A 25006-nucleotide genomic window follows, 5' to 3' on the forward strand; every position below is an offset into this window, starting at 1 on the left:
AACGACCTTGATGTATGACAGTTGACCATCTCCCTTGTTTCTCTGCTCTCTCCTGCCTCTTCAAAAAGAGTTCTCAAAATCTGCTGAAATGAATCAAAAGATTCCTTCAGCTCCCAGTGGATTTGGATCAGAGTGAGCTGTAAGAATAAGGCACAGAGACCCTGCACTTCAACACAGTCTTTGTTTGCTCTCGATAACTAAAGAATGTATGAACTCACAAGAGAGCAAGATGCACAGCAGCTTCTGCAGCAAAACGCAGACTTGATAATCCTGATATTTCAATGACCATAAAGATGACGAGGGAGAACTCATGGCTTATTTGAAACCAAAAAGCCAAATGTGGAACAATGGCTGATGGAGCTTGGGCATGCAAATTATGAGGGGCTGAATAATCCCTGGCTTTGACTCTTAAGAAGGCTTGCACAACCCAGGCTTGAAACTGAGTGAATGACAGTGAACTGTTATGCACTGGCTGCAAAGCAGTGGGCATCTTGTGCCCAATGCCAATGTTTTAGCATTAGAAGATGGCGCTTATGAGGAGTGCAGGCCACAATCCTAAGTCAGCAAGTGCCTACGTGGAGCTTGACATGAACCGAGGATGAAGAAAGCTGTGGGTAAAGAAGCAAAAGTAGCAGTGCAAGCAAGATGAGAGGAAACTGGGATGTGTTAAGACACAATAGTGAACTGTTAGCAAGTTTTGGACCCAGGCTCTCATCCGCTTAATGTAACCAATTGTATCTTAGTTGCTGTGTGCTACACTGTACATGTATCCACTAATACAGAAAGCTATTGATTATGTATCCAATCTTAATACATCCAGTTGTTGTGTATGTATCCAAGTATAATACACTGAGCCACTGTAAGCAGACACAGAGACTAACATGAAAATTCTAGCTCAGCCAATAGCTCTGTATAGATAGGCAGGTGGACAAACTAATGTAGCCAATGAAAGAGTGCTTAGTAGCACGTGAGCTATCAATATAAATATAGGCAATCGTGATCAATAAAGCGAACAAGATGTGTAACTCATATTGAGTTGTCCTCTTGATTCTGGGTTCCTCCGACAGCCAAACCTCTTTAAAGTCCTAAAATGGTGCGACTACATTGATAAATACCACAGAGACAGGACTCATTTTGGATTTAAAGTTTCTGCAACTTGTTTTTAGTATCACTGTCAGAAGCAGGCTCAGAACTGAAAAATGACCTAAATTAGTCTTCAGCTGGAAGCAACCTTCCATTGCCTGGGAAGGTTAAAAGCATGGTCTTTATGAAACAACAAGCACAACAAAAATCCTAGAGCTCTACTCATTGCAGGAGCAGGACTGTCTCCCCCCACTACACAGAAGCTGTACTGAAGAATAAACAGATTATTTTGAACATGAAATTAAAGGAGAGAGAAATGAAAGGTGAAATAATGTGATGTACAAAGAAGGTCAAATGCATTGGAACAATATAGATGAAATTCTGTTCAATAATTGCTTCAGAAAGTGACCATTTTTTCTGAGCACAGACTTGAACCTCTAAGCAATCTTTCTCCTGTAGTAAGCTACAAGAAGATTGATAATTAGAGCCAGCAAGATATCAAGCCACAGATCATTGCTTAACATTTCATTTTCACTGAAGTGAAAAACTAAAAATAGAATGATGGCACAAAATCTGATTAGATTTTACAATCAATTTCAGAAGCTGCTGCCCTGTTCTGGAAGAGCACCAGCACTCTCTGCTGGTGAGCTTTGTTCAGTAGTTATTGAGAGGAAAAATGAGGAATGAAAATGCGTTATGATTTTGATACAGAATGCCACTTTTGTTTGAAATGGGGGAGTAATTTGATTCCTTTCAGTTTAGCAAGCAGGAACTCTAGGAGCTGGTTTTGCTTTTGGAAACAATACAGTCATTACTAAGAAGTGTATTTATTATGGGCAATCACCATTCACTGGAATAAATTTCAGTCACAAATAAACATCTGATGTTTAATGCTTCTCTCTGCAGAAAGTGCTTCTGCTGTGCTGCCACATAAAGACAAGCTGGTGTGAGAAGTTCCCAGGATGCCAAATCCCTTGGCTCCGCCCTGACTTTCCATCAATTTTAGAGCTACGCCAAGAAAAACAGCTCTTCTTTAAAAAGTCCTAGCATAGCACCAACATCACAGTGGAAATGCTACTGTGTTTTAATGAAAGCAAACTGGCTCCCAACCCTGTCTCTGTTACACCCTTTGCCAGGAAGCTGAAAAAGCTTTGACTCCCTCTCCTCAGCATGCACCCAAGCCTTGTCCACACCCCTCATGGGTTGCTTTACTGCATCCCAGGCAGAGACCGCACAGGGACAAACAGATCAGGAGCAAGAAGAAACAAACCCAAAGCCAAGTACCCGAGTGACAACTGTCCCAGTTTCCAAACTCTGCAGAGACCGGGCATCAGTGAGAAGGGTTAAAGACTGGCAAACTGAATCCATGTGCAGCTCATGCAAGTGTGGGAAACAAAAGAGACAATGTTAAGGACAGAGTATTCATTAGCAAAGGGCTCAAGTTTCTTGGCTTTTCCCAGTCTGCTTCCCAATGGCCATTTTTCAAGGTAGCTTTTTGTTCTTTAGTTTTGAACACAGTCATGGAAAGACATTCTGCTCTGTCTTAGCTAACGAACTAAAGCTCAGTACACGTTGAACTGCTTAAGATAAATTGTCCTTTTAATTCCCTGGGGACAAGAGGGGAGAACAATGTCAGAGATGGGGTTTTTCTGCCTTTCAACGCCTGCAAGGCTCTCAGGAACTGGTTCATGAGGGTGGCTTCAAAGTATTTGGGATACTTAGGAGATTCAGTTTACAGCAGCAACACACGTCGGAGAAAGGGGACCCAGTCATTCATGGTGATACCCATTTTTTCCACCTGAGGGTCAGAGTCAACCCTCTGACAAGGTGGAGTGAGCAGCCACGGCTGAATTACATAATGTGAGAGGGTGAGTGGCTCTGATGAAGCCCTGTGGAAGGCCTGCAGCCCTCCACCACACAGGAGACATCCAGAGCAAGACTGCAAACCCCCTGTGACTAGGGCCAGGGTTTTGAAAGCAGCTCCACATCTGGTGGGTCACAACCACCACCTTAGGACATGCTTCATAAGGTCCCTACATATAAGCTGAGTCTTGAAATTCTGACCTTTGCATCTTCAGAAGAATCTGGATCCTCCTGGGGCTTACAGGGGAACTGGTTTGCTGCTCAGTCAAGAAAAAGCAGCAATTAGGGTAGAGTTCTGGAAAAAGCAGTTAAAACAGCAGGTCAGAAGCTACAATAGCAGGTCAGGGTCTATTTCACCATTGCAGGCAGTAGATAGGTGTATATTAAGTGTAGCAAGCTACACAGCATTTTACTTTGACTTTTTACTTTTTTGATGTAAAAGTTGGGAAGAACAGCTCCTGATTTAGAAAACAGCTAAGAGCCCTGAAAGGAACAAGCACAGTGGTAAAAATAAGTGACTTTTAACATAATCGTAACTCAAAGTCAGAAATAATTGTTCTAACGCATTCTGTTCCTGACAAATCTGAACTTCAGAAGCGCTTAACATCTGCAGAGAGTCCCAAGGAGCTTTCTAAGCATTCAGGGATCATTGACACTTGGCTGAGGGAGACAGAGTGACAGCCAAATGCCAAGCACAGCTCTAAAACACTGCATGAGGAACAGACATTCCTGCCTGAGGGATCAGAGCAAGTTTCCATTGCAGAAAAGGAGAAAAAGTTTTGACCCTGAAGTTTTCTACTTTTCAAGGAAGTTAATATTTTGGAGATCATTGCTCTATGAGGAATGAGAAGATGCATAAAGCTTTGAGAACTCAAGTAACTGAAGGAAATTAACATGATTACTTTTTTTATTAACTATACATGCCAGACTGCTCTTAAATATTCTCTTCCCACATTCCTACCCGCACCTTTACCTTCGTACCATACAAATTTTGTATTCAGCTCTGTCCCTTGATCATTAATGCAGACTCCTAAGCCTCAGACTTCAAAGAAATGCACGACTAAGAGTCACAGGCACAAGACTGGAACAGCGTCAAAGCTTCCCCATGCAGGAACCTCCATCTTCTGTTTGACTTCACTGTACAAATACCTCGTTCTATACCAAGACTAGGAAATTCAATGATTTATGTAGGGCTTCCCACAGATTAAGTTAATAAGGGAACCCAACAGTGCCTCATCTCCTTCCGCCTTCCAAACACTGGTAAATGAAAGGAAATGGGAATGTCTCCTGGGGTAAGGGAAAGACGTGAGCGTTCTACAAATGTGCAAGGGAAGAAACCAAAGGCTTAATTGTGTGGATATGCATTTCTCCAGGACCCCTCTTCCCTTCTTTTCCCTCCCAAAAGTGGTGTATGATAATGTTCTTAGGGAAACTTGGTTCAGTCACAAAGCCTCACCCACACCACACCTACCAGCACCTAGAACAGTGGTGGTTTACTTTTCTTCCTGCTTTTTCTATTTTTCTTTCCTTTGTCCCTTCCCCCTTTCTTCTATTCTCACCCTCCTTCCTGCTGCTCAAAATGACTGCAATCCTGCTTCTTTATTTCTGGAGGTTCCCTTCTGTCACTTGGAGTACATTTCCAGTACCAACACCATTACTCGGAGCTGCAGTTATGCCTTACTAGTCAAAGCTTCCAATCTATGAGACTGAATTACAGTTGAAAACAATACAAATGAAGAAATTATGGCACAGACAGATCAAGATACAGGTGACTCCAAGACCCTAAGGGACAAAGGGACTCATTTTAATGTAACTTGCAATCAGCATCCCTTTAAGTTACATTTGAAAATTACACCAACTTTCCCTGGCCAAGATTAAACCTCTTCACAAGCCAGTTTGGCCTTTTTTCAGCTTTACTTGTGGCTGCTCCTTTATCACCAACTTTGAAGGAAATTACACACCACCAAATTAACACAGGTGCAGTTTCTTTAGTGGTAAGAAAGCTGCTATAGGTCATCAGGTTTTTCATTCATCATTTATCACAAGATGGTCTATGCTTGTTCTGGGTTAAGTTAGACAGTACCGTGGCCAAGAGTGAGAAGCTGCTGTAGATCCATACGCTTCAAAGTGCCTCTATCAGCCCTAGGATCCCCAGTGAAACATTAGGCTAAAGCAGCAGTGCTGATGGCAGATGATGTTACAGAGCAATGATTTACTTACTGAGAAAGGGAACTATAAAGCCAAACTCGGGAATTTCTCTGCCTAATGAGAACGTTGCAATTAGGTCATCGCTGAACACCACATAACCACAAATCAGAGCAAAAACATTCCCACAGAATAAGTAATACGTGACAGCAGGTATTTGGAATGAGAACAAGGATTTCATCCATGTAGCCCTACTGCTGAATTATGTGGATAAACAGTGAACCTGGGATAGTCGGCTTCCAGTGGGGACAGGCAGGTGTCAGAATACACAGACCCAGCTTAGCACAAGCAACCTGGAGCCTCAGCTCCCAAACTTGAAAGTACACGTCCAACTTTGATGAAATTTGACAAGGTGTTCAGAGAAAGTTTCAAGGTCACAACTCATTTTAGGTCATGTATGAAGTGGATTCCAGGCCACAACCTTCTCTGTATGTTCTGGGTTCCAGCTGGAGCAATGTTACTAATTTCCAGTAACTATTTCTGCTAAAAAAACTAGATCCCTTCTGCACCTAACCTTGCTCACTTCAGGCTGTATGCTTTGGTAAGCCTTCAAACACAATACCTTCATTCAACTGACAAGATAAGGAGCTTCAATAGGAGAACACGCTCCAGACTGATTTTGGGGACTGAAACTAACGCTCTCCCTCCCTTGGATCCTGCACAGGCGTGTGGAAGTACCTGCTGCTGGGGCAGACAGGAGAGTGAAGATCTGTGGGTTAATGGAATGCTGTTCTGATCAGGCAGACTGGGTTACAAGGTCTCTGAAGAGTGGCTGCTTCAGTAGGGCATTTAGTTTATGACTGGGGATTTCTTCTAATTGGATTGTACTCTTAATTATTTATGGCCTATATTATCTGCAGAAGCTGCCCAAACCCACAGTCTTACTAAGGATAATTGGAATAATCATATTTTTACCTCTTCTGTAAAGCACCTTGAGCCTCCCTGATGAGAAAGGCTGGGACACCATTAGATGCTTAATGAAAATCATTGTTAAAAAGTAGAATAAAAATGAAAAGCGAACCAAGATGGAATTTGCTATTTAATGCTGCATTAGAGCTGAATTGAGAATCATTTATCAGAGATGACACTGACCGTTTTAACCTGAAAATTGAATGGGGATCTTCTTCATGCCTCTCACGGTGGCCTTCCAGCCCTCACCTTCCTAAGAAAGAATCCTCAAACTGATACAAACAGGCTTTGTGCTTCTGCTTCAACCATCTGGTAAATGTGATGGTGAATACATATGGGCCTACCTGAATCAGTCTGCTAATGAAAGGCAGAATCTCTCAACCTGAAGTACTAGCAGGGATGGTGAAACCCAGAACCTCAATGCAGCTGGTGGGATCCCCACTCTCTAGCAGGCAAGGATGCAAACACAAAGCTTTAAACTCTGGGGATCAGCACCCTCAGACTGGCATTTTGCTCTCTCAGAGATCAAAGCAGGAGCATTTGGAGTCAATTCTGCTTAATTTGGAGTTGTGGGGTTTGGAGGCTGTCAGGAACAGGGTCTCCACAGGGAAGAGGATGGCACAGGCCCTGGACCTCCTCTGCAATACTGTGGGTAGCAAGCCATCCCCTTGTATTACCACGACTTGAAAATGGATCAGGGAAGGGCCAGGACAGCTTTGCTCTCTCCTTCACACCGACTCCTCTGCCACCACTACCACACACATCAAACAGCCCCCCCTCACAGCCTCACCTCGCTGCATAAAGAGACTTCCCGGAGACCTCCACTGGTGCCTGTGGTGACCCCACTACGGGCCGCGGTCCCGGGGGCTGCGGCCGAGCCATAGAACCGTCCCTCTCCCGCCCACCTCAACGGGGAAAGGCGGCGGTGCCCGTGAGGGCAGCGGAGGGACACGGGAGCCCCTTCCCCAGCTCTGAGGATGGACCCCGCCGCGGGGCCGTGCACTTCCTCCGGCTGGAGGCGAGCGGCCGAGCCGAGGGCCGGGGACTCCATAGCCGTTAGGCGGGAGCCGGCGCCGCCGCCTCAGCAGCCCCTACGCCGGGGAACCCCCGCACCACTGCCCGCTGCACCTGCCCCGAGCCCCGCAGCCCGGCCGGGCAGGGCGGCCGCGGCCCCGGCTTGGTCGCGGGGGGCCGGCGGGGCAGCCGCGCTCCCCTCCCCGCAGCCGGTCTTAACCCCCCCTCCATACCCGCTCCTTACCCAGCGGGCGCCTGCCCCAGCGGCCGCCCGCTCATCCATCTTGCTCCTCTTCCCTCCGAGGTGACAAAGCCGGCATGGCAATGAGAGACAGCGAGGAGCTCTGGGAAGTGCCTACCCCAGATTCAGTTATTAACTTTCAGCAGGCGGCTGCAACTACGGCACCCGGCATCCCCCGCTGGGACAGCGCCTGCAAAGCCGGCCGGGAAGTGTAGTCCTGCGGCCGCCTCACCGCCCGCCCTCCGGCCGGAGCTGTAGGCCCGCCTCGCCTCGCCTCACCACGGCCCCGGGTCGGAGCTGAGCCGCCTCCATAGGGCCCTTTAGGTTTCCATGTCTTGGCTGGTGAGGGAGAGGTGGAGCAGGCAGGTGCTCCATGAAGGCCTGGGACACTTAGCCCCGGGTGGCTAAAAGCACAAAAGCCCCCCATGAAATGGTGTGCGGTTCACCAGGCAGGCAGGTGCTATGGGGAACACATAGAACAAGAGGCGATGGAGATGTTTATCCCTCCCTCCCAGAGGGGGATGCTTCCCCAGCCTCATGGCCTCACTCACAAAATGGCCGCTGCTCAGCGCAGCTCCATCCTTGCGAAGGCAGAGCCATGGCCCAAAGTGTTGATGTTTTAGCGTTATGGAGGTACATTTGCCACTGCAGCCTCCTGCACAACCAGATCTGCAAATACAAAGAGAATCCTGGGCCCCCTCTGCCACACCAGGACTGATGTCCCTGCACAAGGCCCCCAAATCACCAGTGCTACAGGTGCCATTTTCACAACTAACTCCTGCAGGTATGGCTGTGTGCATGTTTTACACCACAGAAACGCTTTCTCTACCTCCTGCAGTTAACAGTACCTTGTAAATTATGCAGGGAAGCACCAGTGTGAGAGCTCACATATTTCGGTCTATGAGGAGCTTATTTTGTTGACAACAATTTGTCTTTCATGTTGACCATTTTTACCATCTCAACAGTGAGTATTTAAGCTCTTCACTTTTTATTTCACTTTATTACCAGGCCCACTTACGTGCTTAATCTGTTATCTTCATTACTCACATCATGAGCTTTCTGTGACACCTTTGTCTTCTCAAGTCTCTCCTACAGTGGTTTCCAACCAGCAGCATTCCCTGAACAAGGACATTATAAAGGTGCAAGTGGCAATGAACATCCAAACTCAGGTGGGAATAGGCTTTTAAGCTTTGTTGCTTTTGATGAAGAAGAGTAAAAGGCCAGCAGAGGTAGCAGCCACACCAGCCTCTCACTATGAATACCACAAAAGGAGCTATGAAGGGAAAATCTGTTATTGCTCCTTGGGAATCCAGCAACACAGAGGTGCAAAAGGGACACTAAAATGAGCTGTGCTGTCATGAGGCCTTGTTTACCAGAGCCAGACAAGAATCATCTGTTCTAAGATATGGTGGAATGTTTGGGTTTGTAGTACCAGATTCCCAAAATCCACAGTCTTCTGCTGTGGTTGACAAGCTTGCTCCTTCCTTTGCCTCGTTGCTGCAGCCATCGGAGGTCTGCATCCCTGCCTGGAAAACAGGAGTAGCAGCAAGAAAGGAATCCCAGCAAAAACCTGCATCATTCGTGTGTAATCAGACACTACTGGGGAGATTTCCAAAGGAGGGGAGGTGGAGGAGGAAACCACAGCACTGCAGTCATTTGCATTGGTTCTAGTGTCTGTTCCCTGCAATAGTCACTTTGAGCTTTAAAATGTACCGAGTATGTATTTATACACACACTTCAGCATTATTAGGTTTTAATTCGCATCCCACAACGACTAAAATGTGGCAAATAGGCTGTGTCTGTTTGTAACAGATGCTTTCATTTTGGTTTGGTAATGTACATACATACAAATTAACTTAAAAGCATACTTGCTGCTTACCTCAGAGATTCTCTCCACTATTTGTCCTGGCTGCTTTATACTATTCAGGCCATGCAAAACCTCCTGGGAAGCTCCCTAACATTCCTGCTGGGAATTCACTGGGAATAAAAACAGGCTATCGCTGCTTTACATCGCTCACTTCTCTCTGATCCAGCAGGAAGATACACAAGTGGTTCTTTTGGAGCACTGCATCTCCTTACAGCTCTTAGGAGCAGAACTGCTCACATAATCCAAAACACACTTTTGGATGCTTGGAAGCCAGTCTGAGCTTGGAGTAGTTCTGGGTTTGGTTTAGAGCCACCCTGTGCTCACATTTGAGTCCTGCAGGAAGCACCAGAGCCAGCGCACAATAGAAATGGAAGTACAAACTTTATACAGTTGCACTATGTTGGTGGTCCTCTTCTGCCAGCATGTGCAGTTCTGCAATGTGCTTAAGCCACACAGAAACCAAATGGCCCAGCTGTGTGGTTTTACTATGCCAGTTTCAGTGCTTTTAGGACCACAAACTTGAGCAAAGGCTCAAGTTTGCCTGAAGTTGTTTACCTGTGACTGTTTTTCCCTGTTCTACCTCCATTAGATACTATAAGGTGAGTTCTCTAAATAAGAAACACTTTTAAATTTGCCCTTTTTACCACACTGTTACAGATTCAAAATTGCATCTTACTTTATTACATGTCAGCATAGAAGTTTGAATGTGACAGCACATCTGTAACAGTTTACTTCCTTACTAGCAAAGCTCACTTTGATTATGACTGGGTGCTTATAGGTCCATTGGGCAAAAACAAAAGAATGTAGTGCAGACAGGAAAAATATATCCCATTCCTGATGCTAGGAAGAAGACACTTTAATGTAGACCATTCTAAATATTTGAAAGACCATATACAAACTGGAAGCACTTTAAATATGTTTATTCAGCAGCTATTACAATCAGCCTCCAAAAAACTGGAGTCCCCTCTTGTTTCTGAACCGTGTCAAGTGATGAAAATGCCAAGGAACATTGAAGCTAAACAGTGCACTCCTTTCTGAGAAACAGACATGTCTAACAGGGATTAATCTCTTTGAAAAGGCAAAATATAAATATATACACTCTAAATTCACAACAACAGTTTAAACGCACTACATTAATTCAAGTTGGGGTAACAGTGGACAAATCCACCCTCATGTAAACTGCAGTCGTAAAATCTCTCTGCTGTCTTCTCCTCCAACCCTGTCCAGTTTGGGTTAACTGTGATCTGCCTAGCGCAGAGCTGAAATACAGAAGCACTGAAGTGTTGAATCTCAGGGGTGTGCACAGGACCAGGAAGTGGGGTGACTGATGCTCTGTTCTCTACACGTTGCTCAAGGCATCCACTCCAGGAAGAACCTTACCTGTAAGCAGTTAAAACACAGCAGTGAGGCTAAGAACCCTCTTGCAATTGAAGCATTTCAAATAAAATTAGAGATTATGGGTTAAAAATGAAAGAGACTGGCTCTATATACACTCCTGTTGACAACAGTGGCTCTTAGGGCATGTGGGCACATTTACACTGTTCCACACATATCTTTCAGGGCTGTAATGAGCATCCCGAGCACAGCCTCCCTCGAATGTCAGCAGAAAGATGCTGAGTGTGCCACAGTCATCAATTCTCCATTAACAATAATGGGAAACAGCCCAGATCTTTTTTCACTCAGTTTGATGGCAAACAGGTTTTTGATTGGATCTAAGGAGTTGCTGCATATTTTCTTTGATCCCTAGTGGCACGTAAAAGGAATTTTGGAGTGTATGGTGGAAACTTTAAGAAAGAAGTAAGCAACGAAACCTCCTACAAAGCTCAAGTCTTTAAACACCCAGGTCTGGGTATTTACAAGCCTCATTTCAACTGATGGAAGTAAGGCATATGCTCACCTTTGAGTATGAGGGTCCAGATTATTAAAGTGGAATGTTTTCCACAGCATTTTTAAGCCTTTTGTCCTACTTTAATTACAAAGAGAGACCATTCCGGTTTTGCTTTTCTCCACAAATCCTACTTTTTAATGCTCAAGCTGTGTGGCAGCCCTGAATTTTAACACTGTTCACAACCCACTGGTTTGCTGGGGTTTTTTTCCCTTTGAATCTTCAGAAGCTTTTCCAATTAGCAAGACTTCCGTTACATTTAAAAGATCACACACACAAACCCACATTTTGGGCCAAAACTTAGACAAGTTTGTCCTTTTGAATCAATCGGTTGCACAGTGTTTCCTTCTAACCATCTGCATTCCTTCCCTTTCCCATCACTCCCTAGGCAACAGAAACAAAAGCTCTGCCTCGCATAGAACTGCTGGGAAGTACCAGCTGCAATGCAGTTTATTGCAGTTTCTCTTCCACAGAGAAGCTGACAGCATTAGATAATTTACACACATTGGGAAACAGCTAATTACCAGAGGAAATGAAAACTCATTTAAAGTACAATGTTACTCATTAGAAGAGCCCTGTAAATTCTCACCATTTTGAATTGCAAGCACCCTCCTGCAGATTGGTAAGTGAGCACTAGAGGGCTCCCGAAACCAGGGGATTTCAAACAATGCGCTGGAAAAGAGACTTCTGGCATCAATTCCAGACTATTCTGATCAGACTTCCCTAACAGCCACTGGGCATTTTAAGCAGTCTAGTTAGTGTGCCTCAGGGGATCATCTACAAAACAGAGCCAGCATGCTCTTGAGGCTATTTTAGTTTCCATTCCAGCGGGTTTGCCTTCTGGGAGTGGCAGACAGTGCTGTTTGCAAGAATACTCCCATTTTCTTTCCTCTCTTCCTCTAGGAGGACTACAAAAGGAGAGCAGTGAGGAGAGCTCACTGCTCAAAAGCTATATGCAACTCCATGTGGTGGGACAGAAATGACACTCGCTCTATTGTTGTGTTGTGTTGAGTACAGACACATGGTAGAACACCCAGAACTACCTGATTTGCTAACAGGTTAAGATAAAAGAAGAGTTACCCTCTAGCAGTTCCAGGCTGGCACCACCTCCTGTGCTGACATGGCTAACTTTATCCTCAGTGTTCCACTTTGCACAGCAAGTGGCTGTATCTCCACCACCTGTGGTACAAACAAGATCAAACACAAGAAATTGAGATTCTCTTCAGCTTAAGGGCCACAGCCTTGCTACAAGCTGGTCCTGCTGCCAAACACTCCACATCACTACATACAGCAGTTTTTAAAGCCCCATCTCCAAGTTGAAGCACAGGTGAAAACATGAGGAAAGAAAAACAAATTTGACAAGTATCTTTAGATGATACTGGCAAGCAGAAGCTTCTTGCTACATTTAGAAAGACAAGAGCACACACATAAAACTTACCAATAATGGTGATGCTGCCCTTTCCAGTTACTTCTACCACTTTGTCCATCAGGGCTTTGGTTCCTTTGGCAAACTTGTCCCACTCAAAGACACCGACTGGACCATTCCACACAATCTGCTTGGCCCTTCCCACAACTTCAACAAACTTCTTCACACTTTCAGGGCCGCAGTCCAAGCCCTAAGACAAGCAAGAGAAGCCACAAATACGCTTACTGCTGGCCCTCATCTCAAGTCACCTGTGCCTAGCTGGGATCTCAGAAGCTTCCCTTTCGATATAACGCAAGAGTTCCTCTCTACGCACCAAGGAACAGATTTGCCAGCAGTTGCTGCAGTAGGATGGAGTGTGGTGTGGTATTGGTCTTCCTACTATTAAGAAGTGATTTTTAAATCAATGTCAGATAGCTGAAGCCTTGGTTAGAAACTTTTGCCAACTATACTTAAATTCTGGCCAAATAAAAGGGATTTCTACTGCATCCATATCAGAAAGGTTTAGAGGAATTTTGTTGTTTTAATCCAACTCTTACAAAAGCTACTTTAGAGTTAAAAATTCAGAACAAAACGGCTTCAATTTCATTAAACCAATATATTCTATACAGCTTGACTGCCTTCAGAAGCATTTGCAAAGGATCACAATGACTCTTTCCATTCCTTTAATGTGTCTTTCCTGCCCCACTGCTGCCCATTACTTCTGTTAGTGCCTTGCCTATTAATACCCACCATCCAGCCAGCAGGAATGCCTGAGGCCACTGTGGCTTCCCCAGTCTGTGCATTCTCATCAAATTTGTTTGCAGTGACGAAGTCAACAGGCAGAGTAATCTTCACACCATTCTTCTCTGCTTTGGCCATCAGGTCCTTGACAATTTTTGATCCCTCTTCATCAAACAGAGAGTTGCCAATCTAGAGAAGTTAGTTGGGAAAAGTGAGAGGTGTTTGTTTAGTTACTGATCATTACAGAAGAGAACAGCAGCAGTCAAGCCAAACTGCTCATACAGCAATTCTAGAAAGACTACTTTCTTAAAGCACCCAGCTAGACATAGGCAGCAAAGTGATTGTCAAGTAACTTCTCTGTGCTCCCTGCACTTGTAGAGTTGAGATCTCAATACAATACAAGACATTCTGCCTATATTCTTTACTAGGAGCAGACACAAATATGCTCTTTTCCTACCTCCATGTTGTTGATCACTTTGAGGAAGGTGAATGCCATTCCACCACCAATAATCATCTCATTGACCTTATCCAACATGTTACTGATCAGCTGGATCTTATCCTGAACTTTGGCTCTGGTGAGAGAAAGAGAAGGAAAAATAATGAATAACAGCCAGTGCCCCAACTCCTCTGACATAACTTAGTCTCTAGTAATCTTTAGCTAAGACAACAGGAAGCTTTACAGGGACTTCTTGGATTGAAGCAGAATTCATCAACTGCTATTCAGTAATGGCAATATCATGACTGCGACATATCTAGGCCATTCTGAGAGAATGAGCCAATAAAGTAGTTGTTGGGAGTAGGCAGGAAAGGAATCTGTCAACAGAGCAGGCCAGCATTAAATAGCAACTTACAAGAGCATTATTCATCCCTCCATGTTTTTCCTAGTTAAATATAAACTCTGTTTAGCACTTTACAGCCTGATTTCCCCTGTTTGTCCAGCACAGCAAAGTAGAGACCAGAGCACTGCCATTCACAGCCACTGTCCAACCCCAGATTCTCTGTACCACTTCCCACACACCCAGCTCCTGTAACCCCCCACACTCACAGAAGAGCTTCAAACTACCAGGTTGATCTGTGACACAGAACTGCCCTGCTCAAAAGCAGATGACTGCTTTTGACATTAGATACAAATGGTAATGGAACAACAATATCAACAGTACATTATGTAGGAATGGCAGAAGAGGCAGTAAATAGACACAGAGAGCTCTGGTGCGAACCAGCCACTGACCCCAGTTTAAGCCATGAAGTTGCTGATGTTGCTACACTGTGGGAAGTGAATGGGTGAAGAAGCATTGAAGGGATGGTACAAAGCCACAGCAAAACCCTGTGAGGTCCATCCTACCATGTTCAGCTCCAGGCAGAAAACATGAAGGTGAATTAGTTTTGTTTCTTTCCCTTGCACAACCTGCTTCTGGCACTGAATTACTTTCCTGCACATGGTCTTTCTTTGCCAACACAGTTCATTTCCAGTTTACTTGTCAGTACAGTTCTTCTCAGTCTATTTTCTAGGCCAAATTTTGTTATATATAAGCAGTAGCAAACCTGCAGCTGGACTACATGCAACTTGCAAGTGTGATCTCCCTGTGGTGCAATCAAGCAAGAGTTGCTCATCTGCCTCCCACCTAGGAACCAGATGCCCCATCAGTGGAAGGGTGATGCTTTCAAACACATAAAGGTGTTTTCTGGCTCTGAACCACTCTGAGCTCTTCCTGTGACTAAGATGCAGTCAGCATTCATCAACCTTCGGTCACACAATGAGCTTAGTATCAGGCTCCTGGACTGGAACATGCTGGTCACGCTGATCATGCACCTCAAAATAGCTTATTTTGTTCCCACTGGATTTACAACACTTCCAGACTTTCCAAATAGGCTTCATATTTTAACATTTGGGCCATCCTAGCTGCTGCTCTAACTCAAACATCTGGCAAGATAACTAACAAACTTTCCCTTGGTGATATACCTGCTACTTCCATCAAAGGCAATGAGGCAGGTATAGTGTTTAGTAATGGCTCACCTGCAGCTGTAAACATTGTAAGGGTACTGATGAAAAGAAAACAAAGCATTGTTCAGTATAACCAAGGTCACAGAAGTGCCAAACTTTATGTGAGAATTGAAAACTAGTTCTTAACACACAAGTTTGGGTGCAAAGAGCAGGAATAAGCCACATACTTCTAATAAAGAACATGGGAATGTCACCATGTCCCAGCTTTGTGTTACTTAGCAAAGTATGTTAATTCATCTGATAAACTAAAATACACTGCCATAGAACCATGGTGCTGAACTAGGAACACACATGATATAAATCACCAGCAATGGGAAATTATTTCCACACAGAAGCAGTCACTTGGTTTTTTGGGTTTCTCTGCACACCAACTGCTGTGGAAGAGCAGAGGCCCATCCAGCTACAACAGGTCACCATTGCATAATGACAATCTGTGTCACTTTTCACAGTGCTGAGCCTGCAGGATGCTTGTACTCTGAACTGTGGAGGAAGGGTCACTGACAATGCTTCAGGGACATCATGTGTATCTGGGTCATATGTGCAACAAACTCAATTTGGGGAATGGAAGAGGTCAGGAGATACAATGAGCTCCCTGATAGTATCACAGAAGTGGACACGATCAGTTAGCTCCTCTCTAATGACATCTTACAGAGATCTCAGGACTTACCTACAAATCTGAACTGTAGATGCAGTTAAAGGCAAGCACTTGTTTGAACCAAGCCAAAATAGCTTTTCGTTTCTTACAGAGGAGTTAAACAGAAATACAAAATGCTTATGTTTCTTGAGTCTTACCCTCCAAGAATTGCTAAGAAGGGTCTCTCTGGACTCTCCAGGGCCTTAGCAAAATAATCCAGTTCCTTCTTCATCAGGAAGCCAGCAGCCTTCTGAGGCAGGTTGACACCTACCATGGAGCTGCAGAATAAAGAGTGAGGAAAGAAAAACCACCCATCAGTACAGGTCCAAACAGCCCTGTGTCTCACAGCATTATAAAGGCAATCCTTTAGTCAGCTGCAGCAGTGAGAATAGCTACCACCTGCATGAAAACAAACACAAGGTTTTGTTTTCCTCATTTTATAATGTGGCTATACAGTTTCCGAGATTGTTTTTGCACAGACACATATCACTATGCAAGAGATTTATACTGTTTAGAGTGATCCAAAACACTGAGGGACAAATAAGCATAGTGAGAGCAGAAATGCCTTCCTGTGATAGCACTAGATTATGAAATCAAGCTCAATGGGGATCACTGGAGTTTGCTCTAACTGAAGTTAGTAAACATACCTAAACCCACTCCATGCGAATTACCAGTCTGGAGCTATTAATCTTTGCAAGAGTTCTGCTGTAATTGCAGGACAATTTATACATGTCTCAAGCACTAATTTTTTATCTTGAAAGCCTAAAAGGTCAATTCAAGTTTTATAGTTTCAGCTGTTTTCTGTTCCCTGAGAGCACGAAACAGCATATGCTACTAACACCCACCTCCACTAAATCCATTACTTAGTAGTAAACACTGCAGAAGGATAATGGGATAAGCCCAAAGGGAAGATAAAACTCAATGGGGCAAAGCTTTATGTGTTTCCACAGCAGATATAATTCTGCAGTTCCGGCTGTGGAAGGAAAATGCATACACACCTGTGAGCTCGGTGGGCAGTTCCAAAAGCATCATTGACATAGACATCTCCCAATTTAGAAAGAGAGGATCTGAAAGCCTCCACTTTTGCAGAATCAGCCTTGATCTAAAAAGAGAAAGAATAACAGGTTTTTGCTTTTCAGTTACACAGAGTTGATCCTGAAACTAAAGTCAAAGTCATCAATTTGCCTTGTAAACCCAAAGCAATGAAAGGCCAGCTGGAGAAACATGTCAGTTCATCACTGTATTTCATATGCTCTTTCTCAGTCCAGTAGGAGCAACAAAAAGGTTTAAATAGTTTAAACTGCCCAAGAGTTTATTCTTGCTATTACAGGCCTGAGGATTCTTCTCACTTCAAGTTTCTAGCAGAACAGGAACAAACTGCAGTGCTCCTGGCCATTCAGTCCCTCTCCAACAGATTTCCAGTTTTAGTGGTGAACACAGGTAATGCAGAAAGGATGTGGAGAGACAAGGCAATGCCAAGATGTGACTTAACAAACTCATGCTTGCTCACTGAACAAAGAAAGCATGGCCTCCAATTGCCAAAGGTAAAAGAATGAGCTCCTGATTTAGCAATTGCATTGAGGATTAACTGATAAATAACCTGCACACTACAACAGGACACAGAGAAAGCAGCCAGCATCAGAAAGCTAGAGATAAGCTTAATGTGTAGTGGGCAAGAACAGACACACGTCCAAGCACAGATCCAACACCACAGGGACAATGGCACGAAGGTGCTCTAGTTAATGGCAGATGGGTTCAGTTTTGGGTGTGCTTTTATTCATACAGCCTGAGCAGACATCAAGCCAAAGAGACCACAAGATTATACAACTATACTGTCAACTGCTCCTTCACTGCATAAAACCAGGCAATTTAACAAGAGACTAAATGCTTCTGTTAAAACCAGTAGCATATGTAAGCAGGACACAAGAGGTTCCAAATGAAGGAACCACAATCACTTGATCTGCTTTGGAAAGCCACAGTTTCCAAGCACCACTTGGTAACCTGCAGTCTTGCATTGCTATTTCCATAGCACAGACTTTCACCTCTGTCAGGACCAGAAGCAGGTCTGTCAACGGCACCTCTCCTGTTGTGCTCAACTGCAGTGCAGGCTTCTACACCCTGCTAAATAAGATGAAAACTACAGAAATGCACTTGGGACAGTTCCCAAAGCAAATTCAACTCTTGCCCCACTTCTCCCTTCCACCATACTGCCTTTCAGTGGCACACAGTTTCAGTAATTAATTGCTGCATTTCTCACTGCCATCTGCAAGGGCTTACTACTTCTCTAGGCAGGTTTTTTAACTACAGGAGTCCTGTGTCAGCCCATAAAGGGCACCACACGATGTCAGCATTCCACTCCACACACTGAATCTGAAAAGAGCCACGGCCTCTGTAAAGTCACTGGGGTCACTATCGCCAAGAAAAGCAGCTGTCTGGAGCAAGCCTTCTTCCTGACCTTCAAGAAAATGTCAGAGGTGCAAGGCAGCCTGGTTCTTAAGAGCAGACAGCAAAAAGGTTAAACCCCTCTCTGCTGCAGCATATTTAAGCATTATATTGAAACAACACCCAGATAATCAAGAAATAAGCCTCATTCTTACAGCTCCAGTAGCAACAAACCATCTCCCAACAGACTTTGGGGTTTCGTTTTAGACATCGCAAAAATAAAGTCTAATATGAATCAACCAATTTCCTGCACAACTCTATTTTGCTCCTTCTTTTACAGACTGCACCACCTTCATCAGTCACCTATAGCCTTTCACTTCACTTGGTTCATCTTGGGAATTCAATGTATTTGACTCAAACCTTTGCACAGCATAGTACAAATGCTGGAACATGCTGAACTAAAGATTCTGACACCCTTCTGGAAGCAAATTAATAAACTGGTTTAATACAGGCTGCTGTCTTCTTGTCCTTCTGCAGCAAAACAAGGTAGTAAGACCAGAGCAGGCATACAAAAAACCACACTTGAAGTTTTACCTTGTTCCCTGATGCATCCTTCCCTTTTCCCTCTTCTTCTACATGGAATCGGAGGTTCTCTAGCAGGATGACAGAACCAGCTGCAGGATTAGCACAGGCTGCCTCCACCTCAGGACCAACACAGTCCTTCAGGAATAAGACCTCCCTGAAAAAAACAAGATGAACACTGTCATTCCACCAGTAACTCTTGCTTTCAGAAAGAAAAACATCCAGGTCCACTGACAGAGAGGCCTGGTGCATGCTGGACTACTCTTCTAATTCACCTGCCCAGGAGTGCTTTAAGCTCCACAGCTACTGGTGCCAAGGAGAACTTCTCAGGCATAGGAACACCATCCGGACGACCTAGGTGACTCATCAAAACCACTGACTTAGCTCCATGATCCAAGCAGTGCTTGATGGTAGGAACAGCAGCCTTAATTCTGTAATAGCAGAGAAGAACAAATTAAGAAGGATTCAGATAGAGTTTACCAGGCAAACAGATTTAGTGACCATTTATACAAGAGCCTCAAGAGTTGTCCCTCAAAAATGGCAAAACAAATGGAGAAGAGCATGGAAGAACAATTATTTCAGAAGCCCATCCTACCTCTGGTGCATGCACAGTTCACCCAACCTCTCATCAAAGAGGCATCACTGCCAGTAAGTCTCCAAAAGGGACACTGAGCTTCTTAGGAAAATGTCCTTGCTAGAACAAGCATCTAGGAGACTAACCACATCCCACAGGGCACAGCTGTCCCTATAGAACTAATCCAAACTACTCTTCTCTGAGGGACTGTGACAATTCTGGAGCACAGACCAGAAAGCATCAGCAAAATTCTCCATCCCAGCAATGTTTTCATACATTTCACTATTATCTTCCAGGTGATGCAGGACACAGGAGTGAAACACATTTTGTAATCTAAACTGTGCTGATTGCTCCTAGCTAAGAAATGCCAGGACACACTTGAACAGAACCAGGCTTCCTGGTTTAGTCTGTGATCCTGAACCAATGAAGAAATGATGGGTATGTTGAGCAGTGAGCATATTGTGGTGAACAAAACTGGCAGGTCTCTGCAAGTAAGACACAAGCAAGGCAAGACATTTGATATCACTGTTTCTAAACCTTGTGTCTTTGTGTGCTACACTGAAACAATTGCTCTAACATAAGCCAATGAGTTCACACAACTGCAGGGTAACCAGGAGGAAAAAAGTCTTATGGATACTACAAAAAAGTACAGCAAATTTTTACACACAGCCAAAGGGATGTGGCTGTGAAATGGTCACAACACTTCAACCATGTTTAAAGCATGAAGTTTAGGGTCTGTATAATTACAAGACTTCTTCTATATGCTCTCCATAGTGAGAAGAAGCCTTGCAGTTAGTGTAGTCTGGTAATAGCTACAAAGGTTTTAATTAATAATTGATGACCTTCTCTGAGACACATCTAATATTGTAGTATGAGCAATGACAGGTTAATCATGGTAGTGTTCCAGCTACTGCTAAAAGAACTGGGCTAAAATGGGAACGAAAACAGACTTTGGGGCTTCTATCTGAGATGGGAATTGAGACTCACCTTTGATTGTTGGTTATTTTGTGATCCTTCATTGGAACATTGAAATCAACCCTAAAAAAAAGAAAACAGAAATAAAATTAAATACTCAACAAATTCTTTTACAAAGAGTGAGGGAACCTGCCAGTAAACGCACTGGTTAGAACACCAACATGACAATTACAGCAAGATTTTTAGCTCTGCCTTGTGTACAACTTCTGTTTTGAAATCAGTACATTATCAGCCAAACAGAGAACAAACATCTGCCAGAATGACCTAGTAAAGCTGTGCCACCAAGACATCCTAATACTCATGGCAGCAGCAGCAAAGATGCTCAAGCAGGAAATAAAACTCAGATTGAACAAGCTCCTCACAACCTTTTCATTTTAAACAATGTACCCTTGGATCACAAACTAGGAGCTTCCAGGTGAAGGGAAGCAAATAATGAAAAGTGACATTGTGCTGTCTAATGAGGCCTCCAAGATGTTTGGTTGGATTGCCACAGCAAGCAGGCGGCCTCCAGGAAGTGGTCCAGTTATCACCTACAACTTTGAATTTCTGTCCTCTAATTTGTCTGCAGCCAAGTGCTGGGCTTATCACATTCCCATTGGAAGACCTGAGGATCTGGAGGTAGATCTTGCCCTACTCCTGCCGGCTGAAGGGATGGAAGGGAGGAGTTTCATCAGCCATTTCTCACTAGCATCCCTTGTGCCCACGTGCAGACTAGCAGCAGCAGGAAGCTGAGTTGTGTAACCGCGAAGGCAGAAATTACTCATAGATCTACAGGAGGGAAGAGAACTGGCTGCAACAGCGTTATCAGAGGGAGGAAAGTGAAATACGGCCTTCGAGTTTACCCTCCATCGTTGTGTGTCTGTGTTAAACAAGATCCAGCAAGTTACTTGAATTCTCTTGCAGCCTGCTCAGCACGAGAAACAGACTGGAAGAACAAAAGCTGCCGGCAAAACAGGAGTAGCTGAGCAGAAAGGAATTGAACTGGCAGCCCCACGGTGCAGGGGATGAATTCTAGAAAGGGGAAAGAAAAGTATTTTTCTTGTCATTTTATTGTCCTATTATTCTAAAATGAGAGGATAAAAGAATAGTTTGCTTTACAGAGGCATCAGAGCTACAACAGGAACACACAGCTCACCCTTCTGCCCCACTGCAGGCTGCTGAAATCTGAGCTCCCCTTAAACCCTTTCTCCTCCCCATTCCCTTACATTAGGGCTGGAAGTTAAGTAGGCTATGAGTATGCCAAAATTCTGATGACTATGAGAAGAGAAAAAAAAAGAGGTATGGGTTTTAGTAGTAGTGAGAGCACATGGTGCCTCTGTTCAAGGAAATGAGAAGCAAGCAGGAAACAGAGACTGGCACCACATTTGCTGTTTCATTCAGTTTTAGTAGCTCATCACTGAATCGTAAAGATAAAGTGTAGGATAGTATCAAGACCAAGAGCTGACTTAACCCATCCTCGGCCACTGCAAGGCTGTTTGTTCTCTGCAACACAACTGAGAAAAGGTACAGCCTGTCAGACTGCAAAAAAAACCCTCAATTCTTACAGAGATAAAAGGGATCTGTTCACCAGATTTCAGAAGCACGTGTGAATTCCGAGCTAGCTTCTTCAGTCATTACAGGGCTGGTTTCTGCCAAGCAAATTTCTAGGGAACTACTACATCATACAAAACAGAGACACGATGAAAAGTGGAAGCTGTCTGGCACAGACTACAAGAAAGATAAGTTTGAGTTCCTTCTACCTGCGCACTCACTGAGCAAGGTACCGGTCACGCAGCAGTCACATTACAGTGACCTTGGACAAAGAACCCCACAACACAAGCACTTCCAGCAGGATGTATCATGACATAACTCAGCGCCCTTATCTCCCGGAATCTGGCAGCAATTCCAACATTAGGCCTTCAGCAGGCCTTGGTACTTTCTAAATAAGCTATAAAGTCCTATTTTAGTGTTTTACGACAGGATGTGCTGAATACCTGCGACTTAACTCTTGCTGCAAAAAGCGGAATTATTATTTAATACATATAGCCATATTTTCATTTTTTTTATTGCAATGGGTTTGAGATTTGCAGGAAAGAAAGAGGGAAATGGGGAATAGTGCTCCCGCGGTTCTCCTCTCAGCCTGTGGATGATACATGTGCATTAGAGCGATGTACCAAGGCGGAGCTCGGTGGTTCCGCTCCTGGGCACCTCGGCACTGCCAGAGCGTGAGGCTGCGTGCAGTCCGCCGCATCCCATCAACCCATCCCTCCGCACAAGGCAACGGACACGCTTATCTGATGGATAACTCGGGATGTACGGAGCTTTTCCAAGGTCCAGAGTACGGGGAAAACAAAACCGAAACCCCATCGAAAATCATTTCCCAGGCTCAGACGAGCAGCCGAGGAGGTAGATTACTTGCTCCGGCCTGAGAAAGCTGCGTGTGAACCCGCCCAGCCCTCGGGCACCCGCTCGGCCCCACCGCAGCGCGGAGATTGGGCGAGTCAGCGCCGGCGGGGCCCAGAAGGCCGCGGGCGGCTCCCACCCTCCTCCAGCCCTGGGAGGCGCAACCCTCCCGCCCTGCTCGCGGGGCTGAGGGCCGGCCCCGGGACAAGGGCACCAGCCGGGCCAGGCCGGACCCTTCCTCCCCTCATGGCACAGCTGGAATGCATAAGGCGGACCCCGGATCCTCACCTCATGACGACCCGTTTCCCCTTCACGTCCACCTTGTCGAGCGTGAGCTTGTTGGAAAGAGACATGTTTGCTCCAAACACTATCCAACCACACACTCCGTTCCGTTCCGCTGCCGCCTGCGTTCTGCCGCAGCGACCGCCGGCACCACCAGCGCACAGCTCGCCCCGCCCCTGCCCGCCAGTGATTGGCCCGCACTGCCCGCCGCGCATCACTATTGGTTGAGCTGCCTGCCCGTAAGCGGACGGCCCGCCCCTGCGGGAGGCTGGCTGAGGCGGGAGGCCCAGTCACGTCCCGCACGCAGCCGGCGCAGGCTGTGGCGGCCGGGGCTGGCGTTACCTCAGCGGCCGGGAAAGGTGTTACAGCAATGGCTTCTTCCGCCCAGGCCAGAGACCCGGTGAGATCCAGCCCCAGGTTAAAATACGTGTGATTATAGGTTCAAAAATGCATCTGCAAGCACACCACGCTCAGTGTTTTTTCTGGAGCACAAGGGACAGGTTCATGGCAGGTAACAAACCTGCGTGTCCTAACAGCAGTTATGTCCTTCCAGCTTCTGGGAATAATCAGCTATTTGTTTTGTTTCTCCTTAAGTACTCTTGTGCGATTTCACTGAAATGAATCCTCTTTTATTTCCAATCTCGAAACTACTAAATTAACAGTTCTAGGTCTTATTTGAGGGTAAATTGTCCAGAACGGTTGAATATGTGTCAGTTGGCAAAGGCTAGAAACCTTCACAGTCAAGTACTTTGGTCTGGTGTCGGCCCAGCATCACAACTGAAAAACCAATGCACAACCTGGGATATTTTTAAATTACCTAGTTTAATACTTCTCAAGACAACCAGGAAAAATCAGGAATATGCTTTCCAGAAGTGTGGTTTATGTAGTGACTTGTTCTTTTTTATCTTTTTGTTTTAATATGCAGACACTGCTGAGAAAACTGTGATAAAGTTGAGTGCCTGACAGAGTGGTTCCTCCCTGACAGAAAGGCCAGATTTAGGGGAAAGGCTGCAACAGACAAGCAGAGGGCAGGGAAAATAGAAGAAAACAAGCATGCCCTTACAAGAAACAGAATAGGAAGATAGGTGGAGAGGCAAACCAAAGCATTGCTCACACATGGATGTAAACATCCAGCCTGCATGGGCAGAAGAGCAGGAGCATCCTGCTGAAGGACTTGTCAGAAGGCTTGGAAAAGCCTGGATGGGCTTCCAAGACAGGTTAGAGACATCAGTTTACCCAAGTGATACGGCTATCCTAACCACAGTAGAAGCTGAAATGACACGTAGGAACAAAGTAACAGGAGATGTGAAATCCTCTATTAAATGGTCACTTTTGTAGGAGGAAAACTTCACCATAGTGTATTTGTGTGTCATTGTGGCTTATCATCTGTAGCTATAAATCATATAGTCAGGGTTCAAATTAAATCAGGTCCAGTAATAGTTGCAATATTGACTCAGAGTCAATATACATGGAGTATATCCATGGGTCCCTGAACCTGCAGCATCCATCAGGATCTTTGTGAGGCAGAGGATCTGGACCAGTGGGCAGGGACATCTGGAAGTATCAATGCTAATGCAACATCCACCAAGGCACAAGAGTCAAATCCTAAATTGGTCCTGAATCCTTTCCAGCATCTGTGTGTGCTCTACTTTCAGATTCTTTTCCAGGGTTTGTTCAGTAAAAGAGCTTGTTTGTTCAGGAGGTTTGTTCAGGAGTAGGGAGCTCCTGCATGCAAGTGTGGCTGCTAAGAGCTGCTTTTGCCCTCAGAGCCTAAAGGACAACCAGTGCTCAGTTAAAGGGACTGGCTGAGAGGATAAGGAAGTGATCCTCCAGAACCACAGGCACTGTAACAATTTAACTGTTCTGAAGCTATTCTGTTTCCTTGTGTCTGTTCTACTTTGTGCTGTGCTGCTTTCTTCGAAGGCAACAGTTAAAATTCCTCCATGCTGACTCAGAAAGGAATTCTCTTTCCAGCTGCAG

General features: G+C 44.9%; 2 protein-coding genes across 2 annotated transcripts in view; both read right to left on the bottom strand.

Annotated features, from left to right (window-relative positions):
• Nucleotides 1-7462, bottom strand: part of AMOT (angiomotin) — a 61099-nt gene extending 53637 nt beyond the window's left edge. Inside the window, exon 1 of the mRNA XM_031045253.2 lies at nucleotides 7319-7462. The gene's annotated coding sequence lies outside the window, so the exon portion shown is untranslated. The remainder of the gene's footprint in view (nucleotides 1-7318) is intronic.
• A 2619-nt stretch (nucleotides 7463-10081) lies between these two features.
• PGK1 (phosphoglycerate kinase 1) lies at nucleotides 10082-23191 on the bottom strand. Its single transcript, XM_005144847.2, has 11 exons — nucleotides 23033-23191; nucleotides 20375-20425; nucleotides 19089-19244; nucleotides 18826-18970; nucleotides 16848-16951; nucleotides 16008-16127; nucleotides 13671-13785; nucleotides 13223-13402; nucleotides 12506-12683; nucleotides 12148-12246; nucleotides 10082-10562 (listed from the first exon to the last, which is right to left on the bottom strand). Exons 1-11 carry the CDS (start codon nucleotides 23095-23097, stop codon nucleotides 10522-10524), a joined length of 1254 nt encoding a protein of 417 aa, XP_005144904.1. The 5' UTR covers nucleotides 23098-23191; the 3' UTR covers nucleotides 10082-10521.
• Between the last annotated feature and the right edge of the window lie 1815 nt (nucleotides 23192-25006).

Source organism: Melopsittacus undulatus, chromosome 6 (genome assembly GCF_012275295.1).
Source record: "Melopsittacus undulatus isolate bMelUnd1 chromosome 6, bMelUnd1.mat.Z, whole genome shotgun sequence".
Lineage (NCBI taxonomy): Eukaryota > Metazoa > Chordata > Aves > Psittaciformes > Psittaculidae > Melopsittacus > Melopsittacus undulatus.